Here is a 26,930-nt window from a genome sequence, read left to right on the forward strand (position 1 = left end):
GCTGCCAAATGCAATACTGATACCCTCCCAGGCCACTCCTCAGGCAGCACTGATCTTTCTTTATCTAAATGAGGGCAAAGAAGCCAGACATACTTCCCTGGCCTGAGAATCCTGCACCCGAGCAAAGTAAGCACCTTCCGATCAAGCAGTAAGATGCTGACTCTACAAGCAAGTTCAATGCCTCATTATTGGCACATACTGAGCAGGAAAAACTTCAGCTGTGTGCATTTGGCAGGAAGAGGATTTAATTGCACAGGGAGTGCATTTACTTGCTAGAAGCAACTTTGGCATGTGGTGTTGTGAATTCCCATTGTTGACTTTGGCTTCATTTTGACCAAGTCTCTGGCTCATCTCTTTGTACTTTTCAAGCTACTGAATGTTATTGGATTATGGACCGTCTACTTGGAGTATTTCTTTGGTCATGTCATGAGAACTGACTCACTCAAAAAATCAATCATGCTGAGAGTGATCAGCAGAAAAAGGAGAAGGGGATGCCCTAGCAGCCATTGGTTGGACTCTATAAAAGATGACACTGAGATGACCATGGAGGAGCTGAGGGAGGCAGCGCGTGACAGAGGGCTATGGAGAGTGCTAATCCATAGAGTGGGTGAGGGTCAGAAATGACAACATCACCGGGATTATACCTTCTTCCAGCCTCAGATTTTTCTCCCAGACTCTTAAGCTCTAAGTAGTCTTTTTGAATTATATTACACTTTTTGAATTTTAAGAGTAGGTCACAAAACGACCTGACTACCTAATTACAGAAATGGTAGGCACAATTAATCACAAAATATGCATTTGCCAGAAAGCAAATCTGGCACAAGGCAAATTGCTGTTGTTTGCTACTTCTCTAGATTTCAGGATGTTTACTAACAATCCAGTTGAGCTTCTATCCACTTCAACCTTGGCAGATAATCAACCTTTTGTAGCCACCTATCAATCCTTACTTTCTAAAATGTGAGTCCTTGTGCACATTGGATGCAGAGGCATTTTTGGAAAATAGTAATGATATTAGAGGTGGGCGCTTTGTTTTGCAAACATGCTAGCTACTCATTAAAAATATTATTTTAAAAAAAATCAGGTGTCTGGATGTTCATTTCACTTTCACCCATATCTGATTTGTTTTTCTTTTTTCCTTTTCTTCCCCTCCTGTTTGTTCAGAAATTGTATTGGTAAATTAGCAAGCCAAAAAAGGAGTAACATTATCAACTAGCGATCCATTTTTGCTTCATTTCTTTTTATCATGTTCATAAGAAGCTAATCTTTATTACTATTATTTTTCTCTCTGCCCCAGACAAAAATATAGAACCAGCCATGACTTTTTCTTTACGACAGCCTAATATTCTACATGCGTTTTTTCATTTGATTGGAGAGATATTCAATCATTTCAGTGTAACAAGATAAAATTTAAGTAAAATTTTATCATCTTATCAACAATTCAGCAATTCAGCTTTCACATAAGATTTAGAAGGATATAATCAGGTTAATGCAGTATTTCTGTACCTTGGCAACTTTTAGATGTCTGGACTTCAACTCCCAGAATTCTGGCTGGAGAATTCATGCTGGCTAGGGAATTTGGACAAAAACATTGAAAAACACTAGACTAAAGGGTCCAAATGAATCCAAACCTAGGAAACTGTAAAAAAAAAGTTCCAATCTCTGCTTGGGCATATCCAGTGAGGATAATCTCTCCATCTCTCTGACCAATTGGTTCTGCTATTAAACTGTTACATTTTTACATCATTCAGTTAAAACTCTACCCTCTTTTATTGGTATCCATCATTTCACGACCTGCACCATATACAGCAGTGATGGAAAGCCAGGTCTTGACCTTCTTCTGCGGAATATAGCTTCAGCTCTTGGATGAGTAGAAGCCTACCTCCCCTCAGTCCTTGCTTCTCAAGATGAAAGATTAAAAGTTCTTTCAATCTTTTGTCAAAAGTTTCTGGGCTTTCAGTAATTCCATTTGCACTTCTGGAAATCTGTTCCAGGTTCTCTCTGAATCCTTAAACATGATGTTCTTAAGTGGAAATAACAACAACAACAACAACAACACAACATCATATCATCACCATCAACAACAATAATAGTTAGAAGTGACTTTGGAGGTCTTCTAGTCCAACCCCCTGCTCATGCAGGAAACCCTATACTATTTCAGACAAATGGCTGTCCAATCTCTTCTTAAAGACTTCCAGTGTTGGAGCATTCACAACTTCTGGAGGCAGGTTGTTCCACTGATTAATTGTTCTAACTGTCAGAAAATTTCTCCTTAGTTCTAGGTTGCTTCTCTCCTTGGCTAGTTTCCATCCATTGCTTCTTGTCCTGCCTTCAGTTGCTTTGGAGAATAGCTTGACTCCCTTTTCTTTGTGGCAGCCATTGAGATATTGGAACACTTAAGGGTGGACATTGATCCAATCAGAATAAAAGGGGGGAAAATACTTCCTGTGATTTACCTTCATTACTCAGTGCGTAGCATACATCAGTTGATGCAACCTAAAATTGCATTTGCGTTTTGGCAGCACATAAAACTGCTGACTCATGTTCAACAATGATTGTATTCCATCATTCTTAAATAGGTCATCATTCTCTAAATGTCTCATTTGAATATGCCATGTTTATTTCTCAGTGCTTCTAGTGGGGTGTGTGTGATTTTAACCTAACACATATCAAACCCTAATCCATAGCCCAGCAAGTACAAGTTGTATTAAGTAGCCAATTCAACATAGACATGTTATGTATACATTTTTTTGTGTCCTGCCTTTCATTCCTAGAATAGAAACAGAAGTAGAATAGAAAACAACATTCACAAGCACACAACTATACATGGATTTACTCAACTAATTAAAACCCAACTTTGAAATATGCAAACATCAGTTCCAAAAGTGCTTTTCCAAAAGGCAAATGGACTTTCTTGGTTTTTTTTCCTTCAAAACATTTTGCTCCTCATCCAAGAGGTTTCTTCAGTTCTGAAGAAACTTCTTGGGTGAGAATCAAAACATTTTCAAGGAAAAAAAGAAAGAAAGTTTAATTGCCTTTTGGAAAAGCACTTTTAGAACTGATGTTTGCATATTTGGAAAAGCACCTTTGGGACAGCCGTGACCTGGATGGTTGGGAATCTCCCTAGACGTACAAGCATCAGCTAATAGCAAAAAGCCTGCCTGAACAAGGTGTTGACTTCATTTTATAAAACTGAAAGAATGGGTGCTAAGTGGGAAGTCCAAATCTCTAAAGTTTAAAACTTGGACATAATGCATGGAAAGGAATTTTTATATAATCAATGACAACCTTCCTATGGTAAGAACAGTTTGCTTCAGCAAACTGTTGAAGGTTCCCTTCCCCTTTTCAAAGAAGGGCCAGATGTTGGTTAAGGGTTTTCTTCTGAGCAAGAGGTTCTATTTTATAGAACTCATATGTTCTATGAAATAGGTCTTGATGAAATAATGTCTTTGCTGACTTTAGTGCTTGGAGCTATTCCTCTTCAGCAGGAACACACTGAAAAAAGCAGTCCTTCTATAGATCAGTCCAATCCATTTAGAGAAATGTTTCCCAATGTGGAGAACTTTGGCTAGGAAATTCTGGGAGTTGAAGTCCACACTTCTTAAAGTTCTCAAGATTGGGAAACACTGATTTAGTTGGTTAATGTTTAAAGACCATACTTCAAATTGCACTCCAAAACAATTAGTAACCAATATACTTATTTCAAGACAGATAAAATAATACCCTGATATACAGTATAGTTAGCATCTTAACTGTCACAGTTTGCTTCAAGAATAGTTGGTTTGCATGGAGTATAGCTGGTTCCTTCCTAAAGTGAGTTCTGCATAAAACACATTGCAATAATCTACCTATGATGAAAATAAATGATAAAAAAATAAGAGCATAAGATCAGTGTTGCTAAAATCTTGCAACCACCTTCAGGATAAAAAAATAAATCTTCCATTTGTTTTAGGCAAAAGCATGGAGAAAGATTTATTTCTGACAAACATATATAATCAATTTTTGTTCATTTCCTTTTTTGGGTAGGACTGAGAGAAGAATAACAATAATAATAGTAATACTACTACTACTACTACTACTACTACTACTACTACTAATAATAATAATAATAATAATAATAATAATAATAATAATGGTGGTGATGTTGTTGCTGTTTTTTAATTGAAAAGTTTTACAGTACATTTTTGGATACAAAAACCCCCCTCCTCCCCCTCCCCTCTCCCCAACCCTCCCTTACCCTCCCCTCCCCCCTCCCCGACTTCCCAGAGCTGAATACAGGGTATAAAAATACAAACAAGGATAATCTAGAATATGCTAACAACAATAAAACATTAAGTTCTATCGCACTTTAACTCTCCATCGTCAAAATATTAATAAAATAACTACTAACTAATTATACATCATATAGATCCACTACTTATTCAAATGCTAAATGAAACTTTTTAGTCCCATATTTATTCTGGATATATTCAATCCATCTCCTCCATTCCACAATGTATCTCTGTTGCGATTGGTCTTTCAAATATGCTGAAATCTTTGCCATTTCCGCCAAGTTAGAAACTTTTAAAGTCCACTCTTCTATAGTCGGCAGTTCCTCCTTCTTCCAATATTGTGCTACTAAAAGTCTTGCTGCCGTAATTAGATTCAACATCAATTTAGTATCTATAACAGTAAAGTCTGTAATAATACCCAACAAAAACAACTGCGGAGAAAACCTTATCTTTTTCTTAAATATCTTTTGCATATTCCACCAAATTTTGATCCAAAAAGCTTTAACCTTTTTACAAGTCCACCATATATGAAAATACGTTGCATCCTCACAACCACACCTCCAACATTTAGGCTGGCAGTTCGGATACATACTTGCTAATTTTTTAGGATCTAAGTGCCACCTATAAAACATTTTATAAAAATTCTCTCTTAAATTTTGGGCCTGTGTAAATTTTACATTTCTAACCCAGATCTTTTCCCAAGTGTCCATTGTTATAACTTCTTGAAAATTCTGAGCCCACTTTATCATACAGTCTTTAACAAGTTCCGTTTCTGAGTCAATTTCTATCAATGCATTATATATCCTTTTTCTATGTGCTTGACCTTGATCTCTAATTTGTTTTACCAAATTTTTATCAGTCATCGAGAAACCAACTTTCTGGTCCTCTTTCTATCTAGCCTGTAATTGCCCATACTGAAACCAGGTTTGTACAATCTTTTCTTCTTTTAAAATATTATATCGCTTTAATTGCCATACATTCCTCTCTAAACTTAAAATTTCCTTATATGTAGTCTCATCATGCTTAAATCCCACATTTATATTTTCTATTGCGTGTTTAGGTATTGCCCAAATGGGTATCTTATAATTTAACTTATGTCTATACTTTTTCCAAACTCGCAACAGAGCATACCTTAAAATATGTATCTTAAACACATTATCCACCTTATCATACAATAAATATGCATGCCAACCAAATAACAAATCATAACCCTCGAGATTTAATAATCTCCCTTGTGTTAAATTAAACCAGTCACTTATCGCTGACAAAGCCGCAGCCTCATAATATAATTTAAGTTTAGGTATTTTAAGACCACCTCTTTCACGCGTATCTTGCATTATCTTAAATTTAACTCATGGCTTTTTCCCTGCCCAGACAAATTTATTAATTCCTTTTTGCCATTCCTCCAAATTTAAATCCTTTTTAAGTATAGGTATCATTTGAAATAAAAATAAAAATTTTGGCAAAACATTCATTTTCACTGCTGCAATTCTTCCCAATAAAGATAATTGTAATTTTTTCCAACTATCTAATTCTTTTTGTATTTTTCCCCATAACATTTCATAATTATTTTTATATAACTTCACATTTGAGGCTGACAGATATATCCCCAAATATTTAATCTTTTTATCTATTTCAAATCCCATTAGCTCTTCTAAAACAGCCTTTTGTGATACTGTCATATTTTTAAACAATATTTTAGTTTTTTGTATGTTGATCTTAAATCCAGAAACTTTCCCATATAGCATTATTATCTCCATCAATTCTACAACTGAATAATCCGGCTGAGTTACTGTAACAACGAGGTCATCCGCAAATGCCCTCAATCTATAATCCTGATCTCTTATTTGAATTCCCCTAATTTTTTCCGAGTCACGTATTTTAATCAGTAATATTTCCAATGTTAAAACAAATAATAGAGGTGACAACGGGCACCCCTGCCTTGTACCCTTTTCAATATTACATAGTTCAGTCAAACTGTTATTAACTATTATATGGGCTGCTTGCTTTTGATATATTGCCCTAATTGGTTGTAAAAAAATTATCCCCAAATTCCATTTTCTCTAATACTTTCATCAAAAATTGCCAATCCAATTGATCAAAGGCTTTTTCAGCATCCAAAAAGATCAACACTGCGGGGATCTGATTGTTTCTTTCCAAGTTGTTGTTGCTGTTGTTGTTGGAAGGGACCTTGGAGGTCATCTAGTCCAACCCCCTGCTCAGGCAGGAAACCCTATACCATTTCAGACATATGGCTGTCCAATCTCTTCTTAAAAACTTCCAGTGTTGGAGCATTCACATCTTCTGGAGGCAGGTTGTTCCACTGGTTAATTGTTCTAACTGTCAGGAAGTTTCTCCTTAGTTCTAGGTTGCTTCTCTCCTTGATTAGTTTCCATCCGTTGCTTCTTGTCCTGCCTTCAGGTGCTTTGGAGAATAGCTTGACTCCCTCTTCTTTGGGGCAGCCCCTGAGATATTGGAACACTGCTATCATGTCACCCCTCACCCTTCTCTTCATTAAACTAGACATACCCAATTCTAGCAACCATTCATTATATGTTTTACCCTCCAGTCCCCCAATCATCTTTGTTGCTCTTCTCTGCACTCTTTCCAGAGTCTCAACATCTTTTTTACATTGTGGTGATCAAAACTGGATGCAGTATTCCAAGGTATTGTAAAATGGTATTAATGATCTTGATTCCATCCCTCTGTTAATGCAGCCTAGCATTGTGTTGGCTTTTTTGGCAGCTGCAGCACACCGCTGGCTCATATTTAAGTGATTGTCCACCAGGACTCTGAGTTCCCTCTCACAGTACATCCCTCTCATAAATACATAATGAGGTTACAAAATTCATCCAAAAGGAGACACTGAGCATATCTTATTTTTAGTTAGGTTTGGGGTTATTTTAGAAAGTTTGGCCAGGAAGAACACTGTATGATCAGCATTTTAATACAAACTGACCAAATTAGCATTCTTTGCATCATTATGCAATCTGGATTACAATTAACCTTCTGCTTTTGCAGTAGAAAAAATGATACACAACTTATGCAGAATTGTATATAACACACCACTACAATATATGAAGGAATGTGTATAGATGTTCATACAGATTTCTGAACCTGTCGAACATCACCACCTCTAAAATTATGTTAGAGGTAATTAGAATAGACATCCAGGAGTGAAAGGAGGAAAAAGAGATATTTTGAAGAAAATGCAATAAGGGAAATACTGTAGATCTGTCTGTTTCTGGGAAGAATAAGAAAATAAGTCACAACAGCTCAATAATGGGCTCTTTGTTTTTTATCTTTCTGAAATATAACTTTCATGAAGAAATCTTCATTTCTGAGCTTTAATTTATTCATTTTCAATGAGGAATAGGAACAAGAGGCACAATGAATGACAAGGTATATAATTTCGAGTACTTTTTCTTGTTCTTCTCTTTGAGGTTGCAGAGATGCAGCTAAGATCACCCAACTTTCATAGCTTTTTCATTTCCTCTTCCCAGCTTCTCATCATCTGAAGATTTGATTTGGTGGTGCAGGGTATTTTTTTTTCTAAATCAGGATAGAATTTTAATTATATTTTGTTTAATCTCACGAGGCTCAGGCTTGAGTTGCTATGAATAAATATGCAGAAAGGCTCATTTATTATTCCATGACTCATGAAATCTTTATCCAAGGGGAACAGAGGGAATCTGCATATACTGTATATGTGTGTGTGTATGTGATACACAAATGCACACACACAAACACACTGTATCTCAGGGAAACTTGGATAGTGTCGGTTTGCTTTGTTCTTTTCAAATACTGACGTCGCTTGGTACTTATAGAATCATAAACTCATAGACACTATCAGAGTGCTTGAAGTGTCCTCTTTCTTATCTAGACAATTCTTAAGGTCAGGCAACATTTAAAGATACTAATCAGTTCTTTAGATTTGAATGGTAAAGAAAAAAAATGTAATCTAGTATTATTAGCATACAGTTCTGACGGCACCACATTCCAAAGTTCCAAATGTCCTTCTCCAGTAGTTCCATGTACCTGTTGAACAGCATGGGGAACAAGAAGGAACCATGTGCAACACTAAGGTAAAGGTAAAGATTCCCCCGCACATGCGTGCTAGTTGTCTCCGACTCTAGGGGCCAGTGCTCATCTCTGTTTCAAAGCCGAAGAGCCAGCGCTTGTCCGAGGACGTCTCCATGGTCATGTGGCCAGCATGACTAAATGCCAAAGGCGCACGGAACGCTGTTACCTTCCCACCGTAGTGGTCCCTATTTTTCTACTTGCATTTTTACATGCTTTCGAACTGCTAGGTTGGCAGAAGCTGGGACAAGTAACAGGCGCTCACTCTGCTACGCGGCACTCGGGATTCGACCCTCCAAACTGCCGACCTTCTGATCGACAAGCTCAGTGTCCTAACCCACTGAGCCACCGCGTCCCTTGTGTGCAACACTGCAGGTCAACAAACTAGATGTTGAACTGCAGTTCCCCAGCTCAACTTTCTAGACGGCCTGACAGAAAGGATAAGGATCACTATAAAATAATGTCCTACCAGCTGACCCAAAAGAGAATGTAAGTCCAGCCACTGAGAGATGTCAAAAGTTCAAGAGATCCAGGATGTCATATCCTCTCCATCTATTTTCTGATAAAAGCATTCATGAAGTCAACAAAGCCGATGTAAATTCTGCAGCAATTTCTCTTAACTGAAATTAAACATAGGAAAGATCTGAAGCCTCAGGAAAAGCCTGCCCTACAGGAGTCTGCTGCAAGGTCACATCTCCCATGCCACTCTTTAAGAAATGAGATGAGACACATAATAAAGCAGGAAAAGTGGAATTTCTGAGGTGTCTGCAAATGTTTATTTCATAAATGCCTATGCATTTTGGAGTAAACAACTCATCTACTGAAGTATTAAATATACCAGTTGCCTCATGAATGCAAATTCTCAAAGGAGAAGGGAAGAAGGAGTCATGAAAATAATGGTTTCCATTTTTAATTCACTTTGCTGATTATCCACCTAACCTCCCACTTGTCTGGGAGCTATATATTCTAACTTGTCATCCTGAACAAAAATAGAATGTACTGGAAAATAAAGTGCAAACAGAGATGATGACCCTCATAAAATAATCATGCCAAGGCCTTTTCTACATTGGGAGAGTCCTCTGGTTAATGATTAACCACCAGTTAATAAAAGTCCCCACTGCAAAGGAGTTTGCGTTTCAATGTTACAAATGTTTTGGATTTGGGGGAGGGATAGAATGGAAGACACTTTCTGATGAGGTACTGAATTTGGACAGATTAATCCAATGGATGAATTCTAAGCAACCAAAAGGAATTCATCCACACAATATATCCAAGAGTTTATTTGAGCCCCCTGCTTACTGAAGCAATTCTCGAGGATCTTATGCCTTTAACTGAATATATTGTCTTTGAGAATAATATTCACAGGGGTGTATGACATACTGCACATCTGCGGCTGCACACGGGGGGAAAAAAGAGCGCAAGACAGGTCATATCTCACTCAATCTCAGAATTCAAAATAGTAGTTTAATCGTTTGCTCCGAGACTGGAGATAACACAGTTCTAATCCTCATACAATTCTGAAGCTGATTGGAAGATACTGGGAGAGTCACTAACTCACAGTCTAATCTACCTCACAAGGCTTTCATGATGTTAAAATGGGGGAAGTGAGTCAACCATGTACACTCCACTGAGCTCCCTGGACAAGAAGCAATTAGAATCAATGAATTAAACAAAAGAATAAATAAACCACCAAGGTGAATGGTGACTTTGAGATATGCATGCTACTAGTCATTGAAGATAAAAGTAAGACAGCATGCCTCTGAATGCTGATTGCTGAGGAATATTGCAGGATCCAATCTGGGTCAGTCACCAGGATCAGAGGCTTAGTCTTCTGAGCTTTTGGACTTGTGCTGGAGCCCATCCCCGGGGAATTTCTCTCATACATTCCCTGAGGATGGGCTCTAGTACGAGTCTGAAAGCTCAGAAGGCTAAACCTCTGGTCCCAGTGACTCACCCAGATTGGATCCTATACCATTATAGGATATATTTGCCTTCATTCGCTTAGGGATATCACCAGGAGGATTCTCTTAGTTTGATAGTTTGTGAATAAACTAGGTTGGTGAACAAATTGTTAGATTCAACAGAACTGTCATCAGCTGCTTTTTAATTCTGTGCCAACATATACTTATTCATTCTCAATGTTTTCCTTTCATTTTGAAAAAAAAAAGGATTTCTGTTTTCCTACCTTATTTTTAGTGCTCTTAAGAATTTGATTCTTTTTTTTTTTGTGGCATTTTTCAGCTGACTATCATTGGGGCAGGAGAGGGTATTTTGTTGGTGTTCTGTTACACACCTTCTCATCATTCTGAATCCTTCCTTGCTGCTCTCACACTCTAATCAGAAAAAAAAACAACAGCAAGATAGGAGGGATTTGGAGCTGATGATGTCTTCTCTAGGGATTTAATTGAATGAGAGAAAGCTGGAAAGGCTGCAAATTGTTAGAGAAAAGATTGCACGATGGAATATAAGAAATTCACACGTAAATCTTGTCCACCCTGTAACTAAGTAAGTGCAAGAATATCACACTCTTGAGTATAAGAATTTCACAGATAGTCTCTTCACCTTGAAAGCAATTCCAAAGCGATTTCTTTCTCATTAAATTGAATGAGAATTGATGGGAAAAAAGATGTACCACATTAATTCTTCAGGGCATGCTTTTCCCAGTTTATGTAGTAATTAGCTTACTTCTTCTAAATTCACCTAGAAAAGAAAAAAAGACTAGAATCTTATTTTGCAACACCTATGGAAGGGGCTTGGAAGAATTACACACCAGTCCTTCTCAGTAATACCAGTTATATAAAAGTGTAAGAAGGAAGGGAGAAGATGTGAACAACACTTTTTAAAAAAAATCAAAGAAATCAAGGATAGGCAATCTGATCCCATAAATAATGACAAGGAATTATAGAAATGGATAACTATCAACAGAGGAACAATGTACCTATTCTGGCTTCTAGCTTATGATACTTAAGAACTGGACACCTTTGAGGATGCTTGGATAAGGAGGAAGAGGCTGTATTGCTGGGTTATTAGAGAATTCTAAGAGTCTTTGGAAACCACAGTCTAACATTCCCCAACTGGGCTCTCTTCAGTTGTCCAAGAACTGCACCTCCCAGAACTCCTGGTCACACTAGCTTGGGATTTTAGACTTTGTAATCCCAACTCACCTGTGTGTACATGTATACGTGCCAGATTTGGGAAGGCTACCAATCTACACTTCCTTGAAAACTGATGTAGGCTTTTAGCCATCATTAACCCAATCCTGCCCATCACCAAGCTTTACTTTTGTAGAAGAACAAATTTGCTTCATCAGAATAAAATGTTCTACAATGTGATTCAACCAGATCCTATAGGCAGCTGGAGTCCAAGTCACAAGGAAGCAAAAATGGAAATCATTCAGGATCAATAGGTAGCAGAGAAAGGTAAAATGAAGTTATGATTCAGTGTTTCAGGGTAGGGAACAACTTGGAGAAATCTGGTGAGAGCTGGAAAAGCCAATATCTGATGTTATAATTTTTTAAAAAACTTAGTCATTGCTTATACAATATGAGTGGGTTTCTTTCAAAATGAAAATAATACATCTGAAAATACAGAGATTGAAAAAATTTAAATTCACTGATATTTCAGAGGTACACTTTTGAAAATGTTCTTTATGCTTCTGATTTATTTAAATGCTGCTGTCCCTTTTTTAAGGAAAGAAAAATATTGCCTTGTTTTTGTCCAGCCATTTGCTCAGGATATCTGAGATGGTTCTCATAAATGTACTTCATAGGATCCTACAGAGTTACAAAAAGGCATTTTGATTCATCAGCACTTTGATCAAAGTTCCCCTTCAAAAGGAAACAGCACAATTCTACATATTAGAGCATAGTAGCCCTCTTACTGAACAGAAGATACGGATCTGACTGAACCCATCTCCTTGAAGCAAAGTGCTATGTTAAAGAAGAACATTTTGTTTCCACAAAATGATGTGTTCCATCCAAGTGGACTGGAGCTCATTCACACAACCTTACTCTGAACTCAACCACACAACTTCCTTTTCTCAGCTTTGACATAGCCTGTTTGCCAATTATTGGCATAATATCTTCATCTTAGGGCCAGCCTGAGATAAAGTCATTTGGAAGAAAATTAAGATTTTCTTATGGAAAACAGAACAAACCTCCTCTATGTAATTTGATGTTTTCCATGGGGGTGGATTCTCAAGTACAGTATGGTAATGACCTGCCGGGCTCTAATTGGCTTGCTGGAGGAGCATCCTCTTCCATCCAGCCATGTGGTTCTCTAGTTCTGGGACCATTTACCTTTTAACTGCTGAGAATAACACAGGCTCACCCAAATTAGCTATTGGTAGCCTTGGCTATTTCAATTGTCCACCCTTACTATCAGGGGAGAGAGGAGCAGAAAGGGAAACCCTATCCTGTTTCTGCTGCCTGCTTTTTTCTCTCTTCCCTGCCTCAGCATGGATCTCTTGCTCCCTCCCATCAGGACAATACCAATAGCGCTTAGACTTATATACCACTTCATAGTGGTTTACATCTCTCTCTAAGTGGTTTGCAGAGTCAGCATATTGCCCTCAACAATTTGGGTCCTCATTTTGATCTTGGAAGGATGGAAGGCTGAGTCAAGGTGAGGATCAAACTCCTGGCAGTGAGCTGAAGTAGCCTGCTATACTGTCTTCTAACCACTGTGCCATCACAACTCCTACCCTTGCCTCTGTTTTCTGATTGCTCTCATGATGTAGTGAGTATACAACATGACTTTAAATGACAGAGGAAGATCTGTTACTAAGAGACCAATGGAAGAGTCAAGAACAAGGAAGACTTGCAAGATTAAGTTACTATAGCTGTTTTAATAAAATTAGCTTTAGGTCTGCACCGTATCTGTTTCTTAGTCTGATCTGTTTTATAGGTCTGACATCAATATTTTCAAGCTGCAGTGTGCTTCCCTTCCTACCTCTTTTCTCTTTATTTGAATTACTTTGGTAATGGTCCTTTCTTCTGTCCTTCAAGGCTACATACAGGCAGCAGTAGGCAGCACTCTCCAATTGCAGGTAAAGGCAGAGATCTCCATAATGAAAAGTAGCTAAGACTCTCTACTTGGGGTTGGGGAGAAAGACAGCAATAAAGGGGAAGAATCGCCTTTTCCGTTTCTCATTCCATACAATAACAGCATAAATGGTGCCCCCCACTCTTATAAGACAGGACTTTGTTAGCCTAGTTTTTTGAGATGTGTCAGGCAGCAATTTTTGACTGTCTTCTCCTTTGGAGGGCAGGACAAAAGTCCATCCCTGCCAATGTGGGGAACATCTTTATACTGAAAAGAAGTGGAAAAAAGAAGGGATGGTGGGCTGGGAATTTGTCAAAATTATGGTAGTAGTTTCCATGCATTATTAGGGATTTAAATCTGCTTTTCTATTGACTGCATCCACCAAGCTATCCATCACATCACACAACCTGACAATCCCCCTCTTCTCCCTATCTCCCCAGGTCTCAATGTTATCAACCTGATCTACAACAAACTTCAGAATCTGGAAGTTAACAATCAAACAGGGGGAAATGGAAGGAAACTGTTCTATCTAAATCATGTTATTGATGTTAAGCCTAACACTGAAATAATTCAAAACTTCCCTTTTGATTTCTGTCTTGCCAAAGGCCTAAGCATGCTATTCACTTCCAAGTTGATGTGGGTAGCAGGGCAGAAAAAGCAAATCAAGAGACTCCAAGGCATGAAAAAGTCATAACAGGAGAGAAGAACACATAGCTGGATAAATCTACATTGCCATTAAGTGCCTTAAGTGCATCATTGCAGAGTCATCATGAAGGGTGTTTTGTACCAAGTGGGATGGAGATGAGGAACAAACATGTTTAGCACACTCACACAGTCTACAAAAAATGGGAAAAGTAAAACAAAAAAGGAAATGCTGTTGTATTATGGCATAAAACAATACCCAGAAAGAGCAGAAACCATATCTTGATCACTTTGAGAAAGAAGAACCTCCTGCAATCACTTTAGAAATATCTTCAAATAGTCTTATGAAATTTGCAGGCAAGCAACCCAAACTTCAGGCTTGAAGGATAGCAAACCATGGATGCTTTAAAGCTGATGTTGTTAAATTGCCTTCATGCAAGAGATGGAAAAAAAATGTCTGGAGGACAACCTTGCAGTGATCTGTTGGTCTTAGATGAGAAAGCTGCAGTTCATCCCCATATCAGTGCAACAGCAACAACCAAATCCTGTTGCTTATTATGTTAACCTGAGTATGAAGATACCATAAAATTAAAATATCAACCAGAATATATTGGCCATAGTGATGCAACATAATAGTGCATATACTCTCCATGCAGAAAATCCCAATTTCGATCTTCATCATCTTCTAGTAGTTTTACTAAAACATTGGCCTAAAATCTTGGAATGCTACTGCCAGATGATATGGCCCAAATTGTCTTACAGTACTAATGACCTATTCAGTTTACCCTACCTTTCCGTTAAAAAGAGCAAAACGAATAACATGATTCTTTAAAATTAATAGTAAAGATGATTAATAATTGAATGTCTAGCAAAAGAGATGCATTTTTACAGAAGGGGTGCCTTCCATTGGATAGAATTTTGTCATAGGGATATTTCTGAGAAGATTTCCCTGCATATTTTAACATATAGACAAATTCAAATGGGAAGAAGTTCCCTTGGATGGTCAGTTCAAGTCACTTACAGATTTAAATTGTGCCTGTTAAGTAATTAACAACCACTGCAAATCTTTCAGTGCACCAACTAGCAGTCTTAACTGGGGTAGTCTCAGGTGAAGCAACAATCTGGACAAGATCTAACCAAAGTGTAGACCTGTACGACAGCTTCTTGCATTACTAAAAACAATGCTCTGTGGATAATCTGTCTCTATAAGTAAGCAGAAATCAACAGCATCACTTATGTACATAGACATTTAAAAAAACAAAACAAAAAAACATTCAAAACATAACTGCATATTTGTTCTCATGAATACGTTCTAGTAAAAAGTTGAAGGGTTTATTAGCAATAGCACTTTAGCAATTGCACTTAGATTTATATACCACTTCACAATGCTTTACACCCCCCTCTAAGTGGTTTACAGAGTCAGACTATTGCCCCCAACAATCTGTGTCCTCATTTTACTGATCTCAGAAGGATTGAAGGCTGAGCCAGCCTTGAGCTGGTGAGGATCGAAACCCTGGTGGTCAACAGAATTAGCCTGCCATACTGCATTCTAACCACTGTGCCACCACGGCTCAGTACATGATATTAAGAGATTAAAAGACTTAACATCATGTAATTGGACTGGAATTCATAATACAGTAAAATCCAATCCAACTGTCGCACAGCTAGTTAATCTGATGATAAATAAGTATAATCCAAGAAAACTCTTACCTCGGACAATGATGTTGGTGGACTTCTTTGCTGGATTCCCCACATTGTTGTTGGCAATGCAGCTATAGGTGCCAGCATCATCAGAATTGATAGCAGGGATGGTCAATGTCCCACCTTTCAGTATTATCTTCTCAGGTAAAGTACCAACAGATCTTACCCAGGTTAGGGTTGGGAGTGGCTCACCGCCTGTTGTGACACAAACCAATGTGATGGCTTCTCCAGGGTTCACCACAATGGGATCATCCACCAGAAGCTTGATTGAAGGAGAGGCTGTAAACAGACCACAATGATAAATTACTCCTGGTTTATTTATTTATTTATTTTAATCCCATTTATATCCCGCCCTTCTCCGAAGACTCAGGGCGGCTTACAATTTAAGCACAAACCAATGTCCTTAGCAATAGCCTTCATTCTATGTATATGCCTGCTTATTAGGGCTTTCGGCCCCTGTCAAGCGGCATTATTACAAAGTCAGCTTATTGCCCCCAACAATCTGGGTCCTCATTTTACCTACCTCGGAAGGATGGAAGGCTGAGTCAACCTTGAGCCTGGTGGGACTCGAACCTGCACTAACTGCAGGCAGCTGGTGTTACTTAAGGAGGCATTAGCCCACTGCTCCACCAAGGCTCTTGGTTTACCATTAATAATAAAGAGATAGGTATTATTGAACAGGGCAAGGTAACATTTTGAATTAAGTTCTTAAAATATATCTTCAAGTGCATGAGGATCTAAAATAATCTCTTGCCTGCAACTGATTAAAACAACTATGTCATTTCCCAGGACCATAAACCTGATTAAATGTGTTGCTGACCAGATATATATTCATATGATTCTCCATTCACCAGTGTAGTGCACAGCCCTATCACTAATTCCAACATGATTGTATTGTGAGAAATGCCCCAGAATTTATATGTCTGAGCTACTAGTAGCCTCTCCTTATCTGCAAGCAGTGTGAATGTTTTAGCTCAGTAACATTTCACATATATTTACTGATGGGGGGGATCCTAGACAGATACAAAATCTTTGAATGGTATAGATACAATGCTAATCGAAGAATCAATAACTCTTTATGGAAGAAAAAAAATCACAGGCAAGGAGACTCTAGTACAAATTAGTTTTCAGGAGATGCCTGTTCAACCTTCACCTGAAGGGCTCCACAAAGGGAGAACCATCACCATTCAAGGTTATTGGTTTCAGTGGCAAGTTGTTCTTGCTGTCAATATCCTTCTTCTCAGTAACTTGAGCTCATTAAATTTAGTCCTGTCCTCTGGATAATCTGAGAAGGAGCATTTGCCCTCTCCTACATGACAAACCTTCAGGCCTTTGAGGGTGATATTGTATTCCTTTTCTTTTCCGGCTCTGGCTCTGCTTCCAGTCCCTTCACACTTTCCTCATAAGATTTATTTTCTTACATTGCCTTTATTTTCTTTCCCTGAACTCATTCTGCTGTTCCTACTCAGGCTGTGCAAGTTTTGATATTTGATGGCAATTCAACAAAAAAGCATTCAATTGAAAGCCGTCCACCAAAACGGCAGTCTAAGGAAAATGGGTGGTTTAGAAATATGAAATAGAAATAAATAAAATAAATAAAAGCAATACAACACTCTCTGCTATTGCTAAAAGCAAAAGCAAAGCAGCTGTACTGCTCTCTATTAAGTGCTCGGGAGGACTCCTCCACCTGTTTCTATAGCCAGAAGAGGCATCCAAGTGACACCGAGTTCCTTGTTAAGACAAACTGCATCTTGCAGAAGCAAATCCAACCTCATCCTCACAGGCCTAATTCCTACATCCTTCTACTTGCTTACTTACTTATTAGAATTATAAGATCATGGAGTTAAGCACTGAAGTCTAATCACAGGTGTCTTCATCCAATTAGGATTGCTGGCACACATATAGTGATGTCATGATGCAAATTACAGAGTTTTGCAGGCAAACTCTGCCCACAGCCTGGAGTTTGAACCTGCAGGGCTCAGATTGATTCAGCCTTCCATCCTTCTGAGGTTGGAACAATGAGGACCCAGACCATTGGGAGCAATATGCATATAATACTTACATTGTAAACTGCCCAGAGAGTGCTGTAAAGCATTATTGGGAGATATTCCTAATGTCCAAATCAAGTAGGGAATTCACATTCATTACATCATGATGTGGGACCATCTTTCTGTATCTGCCTGTCCTACCAGATTGGATAAGGTAGGGTAAGCATGCTCTAAGTTCCTTCTCTATACTTTTGCCACCTAGTGGGATCTTAGAAACATGTCTTTTCTGTGGCTGCCCATACTTTATGAAAAACCTTCCCCTCAGTGAGTTGGCAGGTTCTCACCTTCTTATCCTTCCAAAATGTCAGCAAGATCTGGCTTTTTACCCAAGCTCTGGGATAGAATGAGGATACCTGGAGTTGGCTGTAGGGCATCCCAAAAGGACCACTGAGGAGCCAGATTTTTATTTTTATAGTTTATGATTTTACAGTTATTAGATTGTATTCTTGTGAGCTGCCCAGAGTTAGGTTTAAGATGGGTGGTCATATAAATCTTTTAAATAAGTAAATAACAATGTCATGGCTCATATTTTGTCACTTGCACAGGTTGTTTTCCCCTGCATGGTTCAACTCTTGAACAATGCAGTTCAAATCCCAAAGCATCTCTGAGAGATATCTGTCCAGTTTCTGTTTCAACATATCCCAGCAAAGAGATGCCTATAACCAGCTATTTAAAGCATTTATTAAATTCTTGAAATGACTCACACAGATCAATAATATGCCCTTCTTTGCCCTCAGACTTAAAAGCCAAAAAGACAGAACCTACAACAGTGATTTTTGTGTGACACACCAAACTTTAAACTATTTGATTGTATTTGTATGAAACTACTTTATAGTTCAGTGTCATTCAAACCTGCAAATGAGGCTATTTGAGTAACCCTTGATTAGATTAACCATGGGCAAGTAGTTGGAATGCAGTGGGGAAAAATGGGATCAAGAAGGAGGGGAAAAAACAGAAGCTCAGGTAAGTTACAGTTCTTGAAATGACTAGCTGGAACAAAATACTTCAGTAGCCTAATATAGCTGTAAGAAAGGAAGAATCGTTTTCCTTCTCTCACCATTTGTTACCAAGCCTGCTGAAAAGGTTGCTGTTGTTATAGATGAAAAGAAAGACAGGTCATCTTAGCAAAAACAATAATTTGTGAGGCCAAAAGACAAAAAAAGCAATGTGTGACAAATTAGGAACAAGCATTGTCTGATGCACATTGTTGGCCTGATGGCTGAACTGTGCTGTTTTCTTTAGGAAGAAACATGGCTTTGAAGGTCTTCAGATTAGGGTTTGCCTCAACCAATGCCCAGAAAGATACATTCTTCCCAATAGCTGTATTGTGGCACCTTCCTGTGTGGCTTGTGCCCTTTCTAAAAATGCTGTGCCACAAGCACACTCGACTGCTACAAAGAAGAGCTCAAAAGCCTGGAGAACAAAAGACAGTGCCCAGCTGAAAACCACAGCTTTGCTCAGTTTAATGGGTCTCAGAATGCTTCAGATGAAAGCTTGTTGTTTGTTGGGGAAGAAGGGGTCAAACAGGGCCATGGTAAAGAAAAAGGAATGCCTGGTGCCTATTTCAGTCTAAAGCACTCAGAAATAAAAAACCATAGGGAATAATGATAGATGGCATGTCTTGGAGTGAGAAAATATGTACAAAGGGCCTAAGAGGTCTAGCTAACACTAAGTAAACAGGAAGACAATATGCACACAAAAACACACACACACAAACCAAAATCATTCCATTATATCCTCAAAGCCTGTCCAAAGGCACACAAATCAAAGAAAGAAAATAGGCCTGATCCATTTAGAAACTCTGATACAAAATCCCCTGATGACAACACAACTTGTGTTGAACTACTGCCACTTAGATTACTCATGAGGAAATCTGTGATAAAAAAGTCAAGATGGCAGCCAGAATATTGTGCTTGATGCTTGGCCCGTAGTTTATGTGTGTTGCTTTTCTGAGATGAAAAGTGAGGCATATATGCAATGAAAAAAGGACTAAATAGTAAGCAGATGGATTTCCAGGACAGAGGGAGTGGATCCCAGAGGATAAGAGGAAACTCAGTCTGGATATTATGTGTGAGAAAAGAGAATGAAGACAGCCTCTTGCTAACAGTTCATTGTAGATGCAGATTGCCGAATCCTCAGTTTGGCAAGACTGATGTCAGACCCAAACCCAAGAATGTTATGTGGCAAATCTTCCAAGCTTCCATCCTTATTATTTAATATCTATAGATTGGTGCTGGAGAATGCTACTGCATATTCCTTGGTTATCCCAATGATGCTTTTTCATGAGGCAGCTGGACTTTCTTGTTTTTCTTTGAATATATTTCACTTCTCATCCAAAAAGCTTCTTCAGCTCTGACTGGATGGTGGGGAATGGAACGATTTATACTCCTTGCAGACAGCTGGTCATTTGTATTCTTTTAGAGACTCACTGAGGCCACCTGGCGTTTATTTGTGTTGTCAGGGTCACCTGAGTAATGCAAATGGGTGTGGAGCCTTCTTGGAACTGTTGAAAGGTCAGTGTTGTAGACTAGAGATAAATGATGTTGTTATGATGTTACTCGTCCCAGCTTCTGCCAACCTAGCAGTTCGAAAGCACGTAAAAATGCAAGTAGAAAAATAGGGACCACTACGGTGGGAAGGTAACGGCGTTCCATGCGCCTTTGGCGTCTAGTCATGCCGGCCACATGACCACGGAGAAGTCCTCGGACAAGCGCTGGCTCTTCGGCTTTGAAACGGAGATGAGCACCGGCCCCTAGAGTTGGAAACGACTAGCACACATGTGCGGGGGAACCTTTACCTTTACCTTTATCCCTCCCCCTCTGTTGAGAGAGCGCTGTTCAATTTTGATGTAAATGGCCTCTTTGAACCCTCTTTCAAACCAGCAGTCCTCTCTATCCAAAATGTGGACTTTGCTATCTTCAAAAGAGTGACCTTTGTCTTTTAAATGCAGATAGACTGCTGAATCTTGTCCTGATGGTTTGTTCTCCTATGTTGTGCCATGTGCTTATGGAGTGGTTGTTTTGTTTCCCCAATGTACAGATCTGCATATGGCTCACTGCATTGTACTGCATATACCACATTGCTCAGTTTGTGTCCTGGTGTTTTATCTTTCGGGTGGACAAGCTTCTGCCTTAGTGTATTCTTGGGTTTGAAGTGTGCACATATGTTGTGTTGGCTGAAGATCCTCCTGAGCTTTTCCAATATCCCTGCAACATATGGAATTACTACATTGCTTCATTTATTGTTTTCTTCTTTAACTGTTATGGAGGGTCTTCTGGGTCTTTTGGGGGATTTGATAAGGCCCTCTTGGGATAGCCACAAGTTCTGAAGGCTTCTTTGATGTGTTTTAGTTCTTTTTCTTTCCCATCTTTGCTGGTAGGCAGACCTTCAGCTCAGTGTTGAAGGGTTCTGATAACTTCCATTTTGTGCTCCAGTGGGTGGTGAGAATCAAAGGTAAATATTGATCTATGTGTATGGGTTTTCTGTAAACTTCAGTACTGAGGCTTTGGGGGCGGGATACAACATCATTTATCTCTATTCTACAACACAGTGTTTTCAACAGTTCCAAGAAGGCTCCACATCCATTTGCATTACTCAGGTGACCCTGACTATACAGATGGCCTCTAAAATAATGCAAATGACCAGCTATCTGCAATGAGTATAAATCCTTCCATTCCTCACCATCCAGTCAAAGCTGAAGAAACTTCTTGGATGAGAAGCAAAATGTCTTCAAAGAAAAACAAGGAAGTCCAGTTGCCTTGTGAAAAAACATATTTGGGACAACTATGACGTGGATGACTGAGAATCTCCATAGATATTCCTTGGATAGCAAAGGTGACCAATAAGCAGGTACTGGAGTGCATAACACAAGATAAGCCACTGGAAAGAAAAATCACAAAACTATGTCTCACTTATTTTGGTCATGTCATATGGAGAAATTCACTGGAGAAAGCAATTACATTTGGAAGAGTTAGTGGCAAAAGGAAACCAGACCACCAAACAACATGATGGTTGGACACCCTCAAAGCTGATACCAGCCAGAGTATGGGGAAAAATATCAAAGAAAAGTACAAGATCAGAAGAAGTGGAGAGACCTGGCCCATAGAATCACCAAGAGTCAGACACAACTGAATGGATAATATCATCATCATCACCTATAGACTGAGAACTCTACTATCTCTACAATATACTCTGGATTAAATTACTTCTAAAGTCCCTTCCAGGAAATCATTCAATATATTTGCTGCACCTACAAATAGAAATAGAATGACTGTGGAAAAAGACAGCAAAGGTTGTGTATACTGTATATATAATAATAGGCACCTGGAGTACAATCTTAAAACAGCCGGAACAACACTTGAACACCACTGACATTCAGAAAATCACGTCAGTCAGTTGTGAAAAACAGCTTTACTCAGAACAGCTCACATCCTGCAACACCATCAAACATCCACATCTGCCTATCTCAGGTCCTTGGGAAGGACTTGATAGGTGGACAAAAATGCCAAATCTAACCTAAACATCTGGCTGACTATGCGATGAACCATAACAAGTAGATAAAAATGCAAAATCCATACCTTTAATTGCATCAATAATCCACTTCTGCCTATCCCAGGCTCTTGGGAAGGACTCGATAGTTGGATAAAAATGTCAAATCCATTCTTAACATCTGTCTGACTGTGTGCGAACCATAATAATAAATCACTATGGTGATTTTGTTTCATTTGTGCAACTTTCCTGTAAAGTAGACTGGTATGTTTACTGACATATTATAGATGGGAGGCTGTGGCTAAAGATGCTTCCCAAAGGCCATTTTTGTTGGAAATACGTTTAGGCTAGCCTTCTTCTGCAGCACCTCCCAAACCATGTTAGGGATGGTAAAAGTTAAAGTCCAACAGCCCTGAAGGGTGCCCACTGCCTCATATTTCTTGCTTCTTAATGTTTGGCCAGCATATATTCTTCCTCAATGGGACAGGCACCCTGAATGAAGAGCAATGGCACCAGTTAGGGAAAAGAGCAGCATCGTGCAGTTTGTGATCCACTGTGATATCTCTGCTTGCCAGACAGAAGGCCAGATCTCTTATTAATGCCATCGATAATTGTCTCTGACACAGAGCATATGCAGAGGCCAAAGAGCTGTCCCTGCTCAGGCATCTGCCATCCGCTGAGCAGCATATCAAGGAAAGGAAGCTTAGCAATGGATAGATCTGAGAGGTTTGGAAAGATTCCCCAGTAGAGCTAACAGGGGTGCTTTGGCATCAATCAAAACAGGCAGGGTGGGGACCCTCTTTATTTTTACATGAACAACTGTCAAGAGAGCGACAAAACAACAAGACACCAGAGACAGTATTTGTGCCATGTTAGCAAATGCAGGCCTAAACAGCTGAGCTGGCACCGTTACATTAAACCAGATTGTCGAATTAACCCATTTTCTGCATTATTAGAATACATTCCAAGTCACAAAATAAGGTAAGTCACCAAAAACAAATGTACAATCCAGCTAAGCAATGTGGTTTTGATTTTTTTTTCATTTTTGCCCTTGTCCTTCTAAGTCAGTTCCATACCATTTCCCATTTAATATGTTCAAGATGAGCACAATTTGTTTTGGTTTTTTTTTAAAGTGTTTTCCAAATGTTTATCCTCATGGTACATTTCTTTTGATAAAAAAAGATAGAATTGTGTAGAATTATTCTAAAAAAGAAGCTATAATGTTTGCACTAAAAGCTTTCCCATGAATAAAAGTGAAACTTTTTTAAAAGATACATTCCTCTCTCTCTCCATATACTGTAAATATTGATGTAATAGAGTCACAAAAGGTAAAGGTTTCCCCTATATCAGGGGTGTCAAACTCAATTTCATTGAGGGCCACATCAGCATTGCGGTTGCCCTCAGGGGGCCGGGTAGGTGTGGCCAGGGTGGGTGTGGCCTACTGGGTGGGCGTGGCTAGTGCGTATGGCCTACTGGGTGGGCATGGCCAGCTCTACATCGTTCGCATCAAGGGTGCCTATGGGGGCCTGGGCAGGAGTGGGACAGATCTGAGGGTATCTGGCAGGAGAAAGGTCTCTGGGCCAGGGCCAAGGCAGTGGGGGCCGTTCCCTCACTGTTTCCAGGATGGCTTCGTGGGCCACATGAAACCACTTCGTGGGCCAGATCTGGCCCCCGGGCCTTGTGTTTGACATGTCTGCCCTATATAGTCGTGCCTGACACTAGCAGTGGTGCTGCATCTCCATTTCTTAGCTGAGGGAGCCCACGTTGTCTGAAAACATTTCTGTAGTTATATGGCCAGCATGCTGTGACCTTCCCACTAAAGTGGTACTTATTTATCTACTTGCATTTTCATGCTTTTGAACTGCTAAGTTAGCTGGGGCAAGTAATGGGAGCTCATCCCAGCTTGTGTCTCTCAGGTCTCAAACCTGGGCTGTCAGCTTTGCAACTGACAAGCTCAGGGTCTTTAAGCACTGAGCCATTGAGCACTATTTCTTAATTTTTCTTCTGATTTTGTTACATAGCACAGAGGTTCTTGGAAAATATAATTCTCCAGTAAAAGGGCACAGAGGCTCCAGGAGCTACATATAATTTCTAAGGAATTACGTTCTAGGAAGCTTTTATTGATAAAGTATTGAAAGGCTAAAAAAGCAGAAATATCAGGGCTGGAATGAATGTATAAATAATATTCAAACTTTTTTCAGTGGATAGTTGAAAGATATTTCACTACTTCTTTGGTGTCCTTATCCATGCCCCTAGATGTCTTTGGATTCCTGAATTCTCATATGACATCATCATCTTTTCTTTTAATGCTAGAAATTATAATCACAATACATTTGGGGAAATCTAGTTGGAGACGGCTATGATATAGGATCCCCCTTACTTCCTCCTATTTTCTCTTGGACTCAGAAACAAGAATGGGATATCCTAGCATGTCTACTTTTGAGGGGATTTTTTTTCCCTTTTGAGAGAAATGGAGATTACCACATCAGACATGAGTGAGAGAGCCAACTCAATGGTCAACAGTCAAATGACACATTTCCTTACCAATTAAATGCTGGGTATGTCAGTAATTTGTTATTTAAAAAAAAACAAAATCAGCAACAACAACAACAACAAAAACAAAAACAACAACAACAACAACAACAACAATAATAATAATAATAATACAGTTTATTCTTCTTATTTAAAAAAAATCTATATCAAGCTATGAAGACTGCTTGCATTAGAACTGCCTTGCTGTTTCTAGCTTGTCTACAGTTGTGAGGGGGGAGGGGAAGGTTTGAAATGCACAGGTGGATTCTATACAATGGGAAACAAGGAGGAATGTTGTGGCAAACAGAAACAGAAGCATAACAACTGCCTGAAGATCAATTGGACAATGTGACCTGACTTGTCAGAGAGGGGAGGGAAAGTTTTACTCTTTTAATTATCTTTCACTTGGTTTTCTATTCAATAGTGTCGGTATGCTGTTTCCAATAAAGTCTTACATTAGAGATCTAAATGACTCTGATATATTTACTCTGTTGGGATCCTTAGCCAGAACCTTGACACCCTAATCTTTTTATTTTTATTTTCCTTAAATGAGAATTAAAGGAGTTTCAGAGCTAAGCAACTTCTTGTTGCTTGATAATCTGAAGAAATAATGTCTCTACTATGCAGCCATACACAAGCAATACATCTGCATGGATACACTGCTCTCAAACTATATTAAACCTTTTTTTAAAAAAAAGAAAGTGTCACCAGTGGATGATCTTCTACCTTTTTTTAAAGAACAGTTTGATTAAACATCCTGATTCTGAATCAAGAGAATGAAAGCCAGGGCAACTTTTTCCCCTCAATCTGGATAGCGAAGAGGTTGTTTGTGGTACAAGGGCATTGCACAAGGCACCACTTTTAAGGGGATTACACTTCCTAAAGGAACCTATCAGAATCTTTCATCCATAGCATCACAAGGACAACTGCAATCTCAGTAGAAGAGCAATCTATTCAATTCACCTGCACCTGTATTTTCAAAACAAGTGTTAAAAAGGAGTCTAGTGGAACCTTTTTGGACTAATACATTTTATTAATAATGTATTAGTCTGCAAAGCTGCTGGACTATCATCAATCCCCTTCTATAAAACAAGTAGTAAGCTCTCGTGTGAAACATCAGCTAAGCTCAGTAGATGCAAGAGGGGCACAAAGGTTGTAGATCTCGCTTGCTGGGTTCAGCTGAGAACCACTGACCCTAAAGATCCAATGAAAACCATCTATCATCTCTAAAGCACTTTCTAGCAAGGAAGGATGAGAAGATGGTCACAAGTTAAGATCTCTTGTCTATGCAGGAGAAACCAATGGAAAAATGCATGCCACCATTCTCATGCTTGAAAATGTAACAGACACATATTCAAAGACAAAGAGAACAGGGAAGGAAGGAGGAAGGAGTACAAGTCAAAAGTACACATAGCATAACAGTTACCACAGGAAAATTTGCAGGTACCCACAGAAGGAAAAGAGTATCTCAAAATGTAGTGAAATGTACCCAGACAAGTGTATTGTTTTTGTTTCTGTTGAGTTGATTAACAAAGAGGACCTGTAGTACAATGCTTTTTACAAACAAGAAAATACATTTTTTTTAAAAAAGTATGCTCTTATTGGGTCTTAGCCAGATAACTTTCATGTTGCAAATCACTCTCACTTTATCTGTGAAAGTGATCTGTACTTGCGTTGAAATGAAGCAAATACTGAATACTACACGGTGAGACACTGTAAGTCAGAACCATCCATTTCTACTTCCCAGGATACAAAGTGTTTTTGTTGATTCATTTAACTTCTTTTGCTGCCATAGTCATAATCCCAGAAATATTTTAGATAAGGAGAGGGAAATATTTTATATCACTAAGTGCTTTTGTGATCTAGGGCAATTACAGGTAGTTCTCAACAGTTCATTTAGTGATTGTTCAAAGTTACAACAGCACCAAAAAGGGACAGGATTGTTTTTCACACCTGTGACCTTGCAGCATCTATATGATCACATGATCAAAATTCAGATGCTTGACAGCTGACTCGTATTTGTGACAGCTGCAGTGTCCCGGGGTCATGTGATCACCTTTTGTGATCTTCTGACAAGCAAAATAAATGGGCAAGCAGAATTTACTTAACAACCGTGTTGCTAACTTAA

At 38.9% G+C, this 26,930-nt stretch overlaps 1 protein-coding gene across 1 annotated transcript in view; it reads right to left on the reverse strand.

Annotated features, from left to right (window-relative positions):
- Positions 1–26,930, reverse strand: part of MDGA2 (MAM domain containing glycosylphosphatidylinositol anchor 2) — a gene marked incomplete at both ends in the record, with an annotated part of 586,749 nt that overhangs the window by 237,147 nt on the left and 322,672 nt on the right. The window contains one exon of the mRNA XM_081314870.1: positions 15,744–16,013. Within this exon, the coding sequence (XP_081170996.1) occupies positions 15,744–16,013 (270 nt within the window). The remainder of the gene's footprint in view (positions 1–15,743; positions 16,014–26,930) is intronic.

Source organism: Vipera berus (genome assembly GCF_964194415.1).
Source record: "Vipera berus genome assembly, chromosome: 1".
Taxonomy (NCBI): Eukaryota; Metazoa; Chordata; class Lepidosauria; order Squamata; family Viperidae; genus Vipera; species Vipera berus.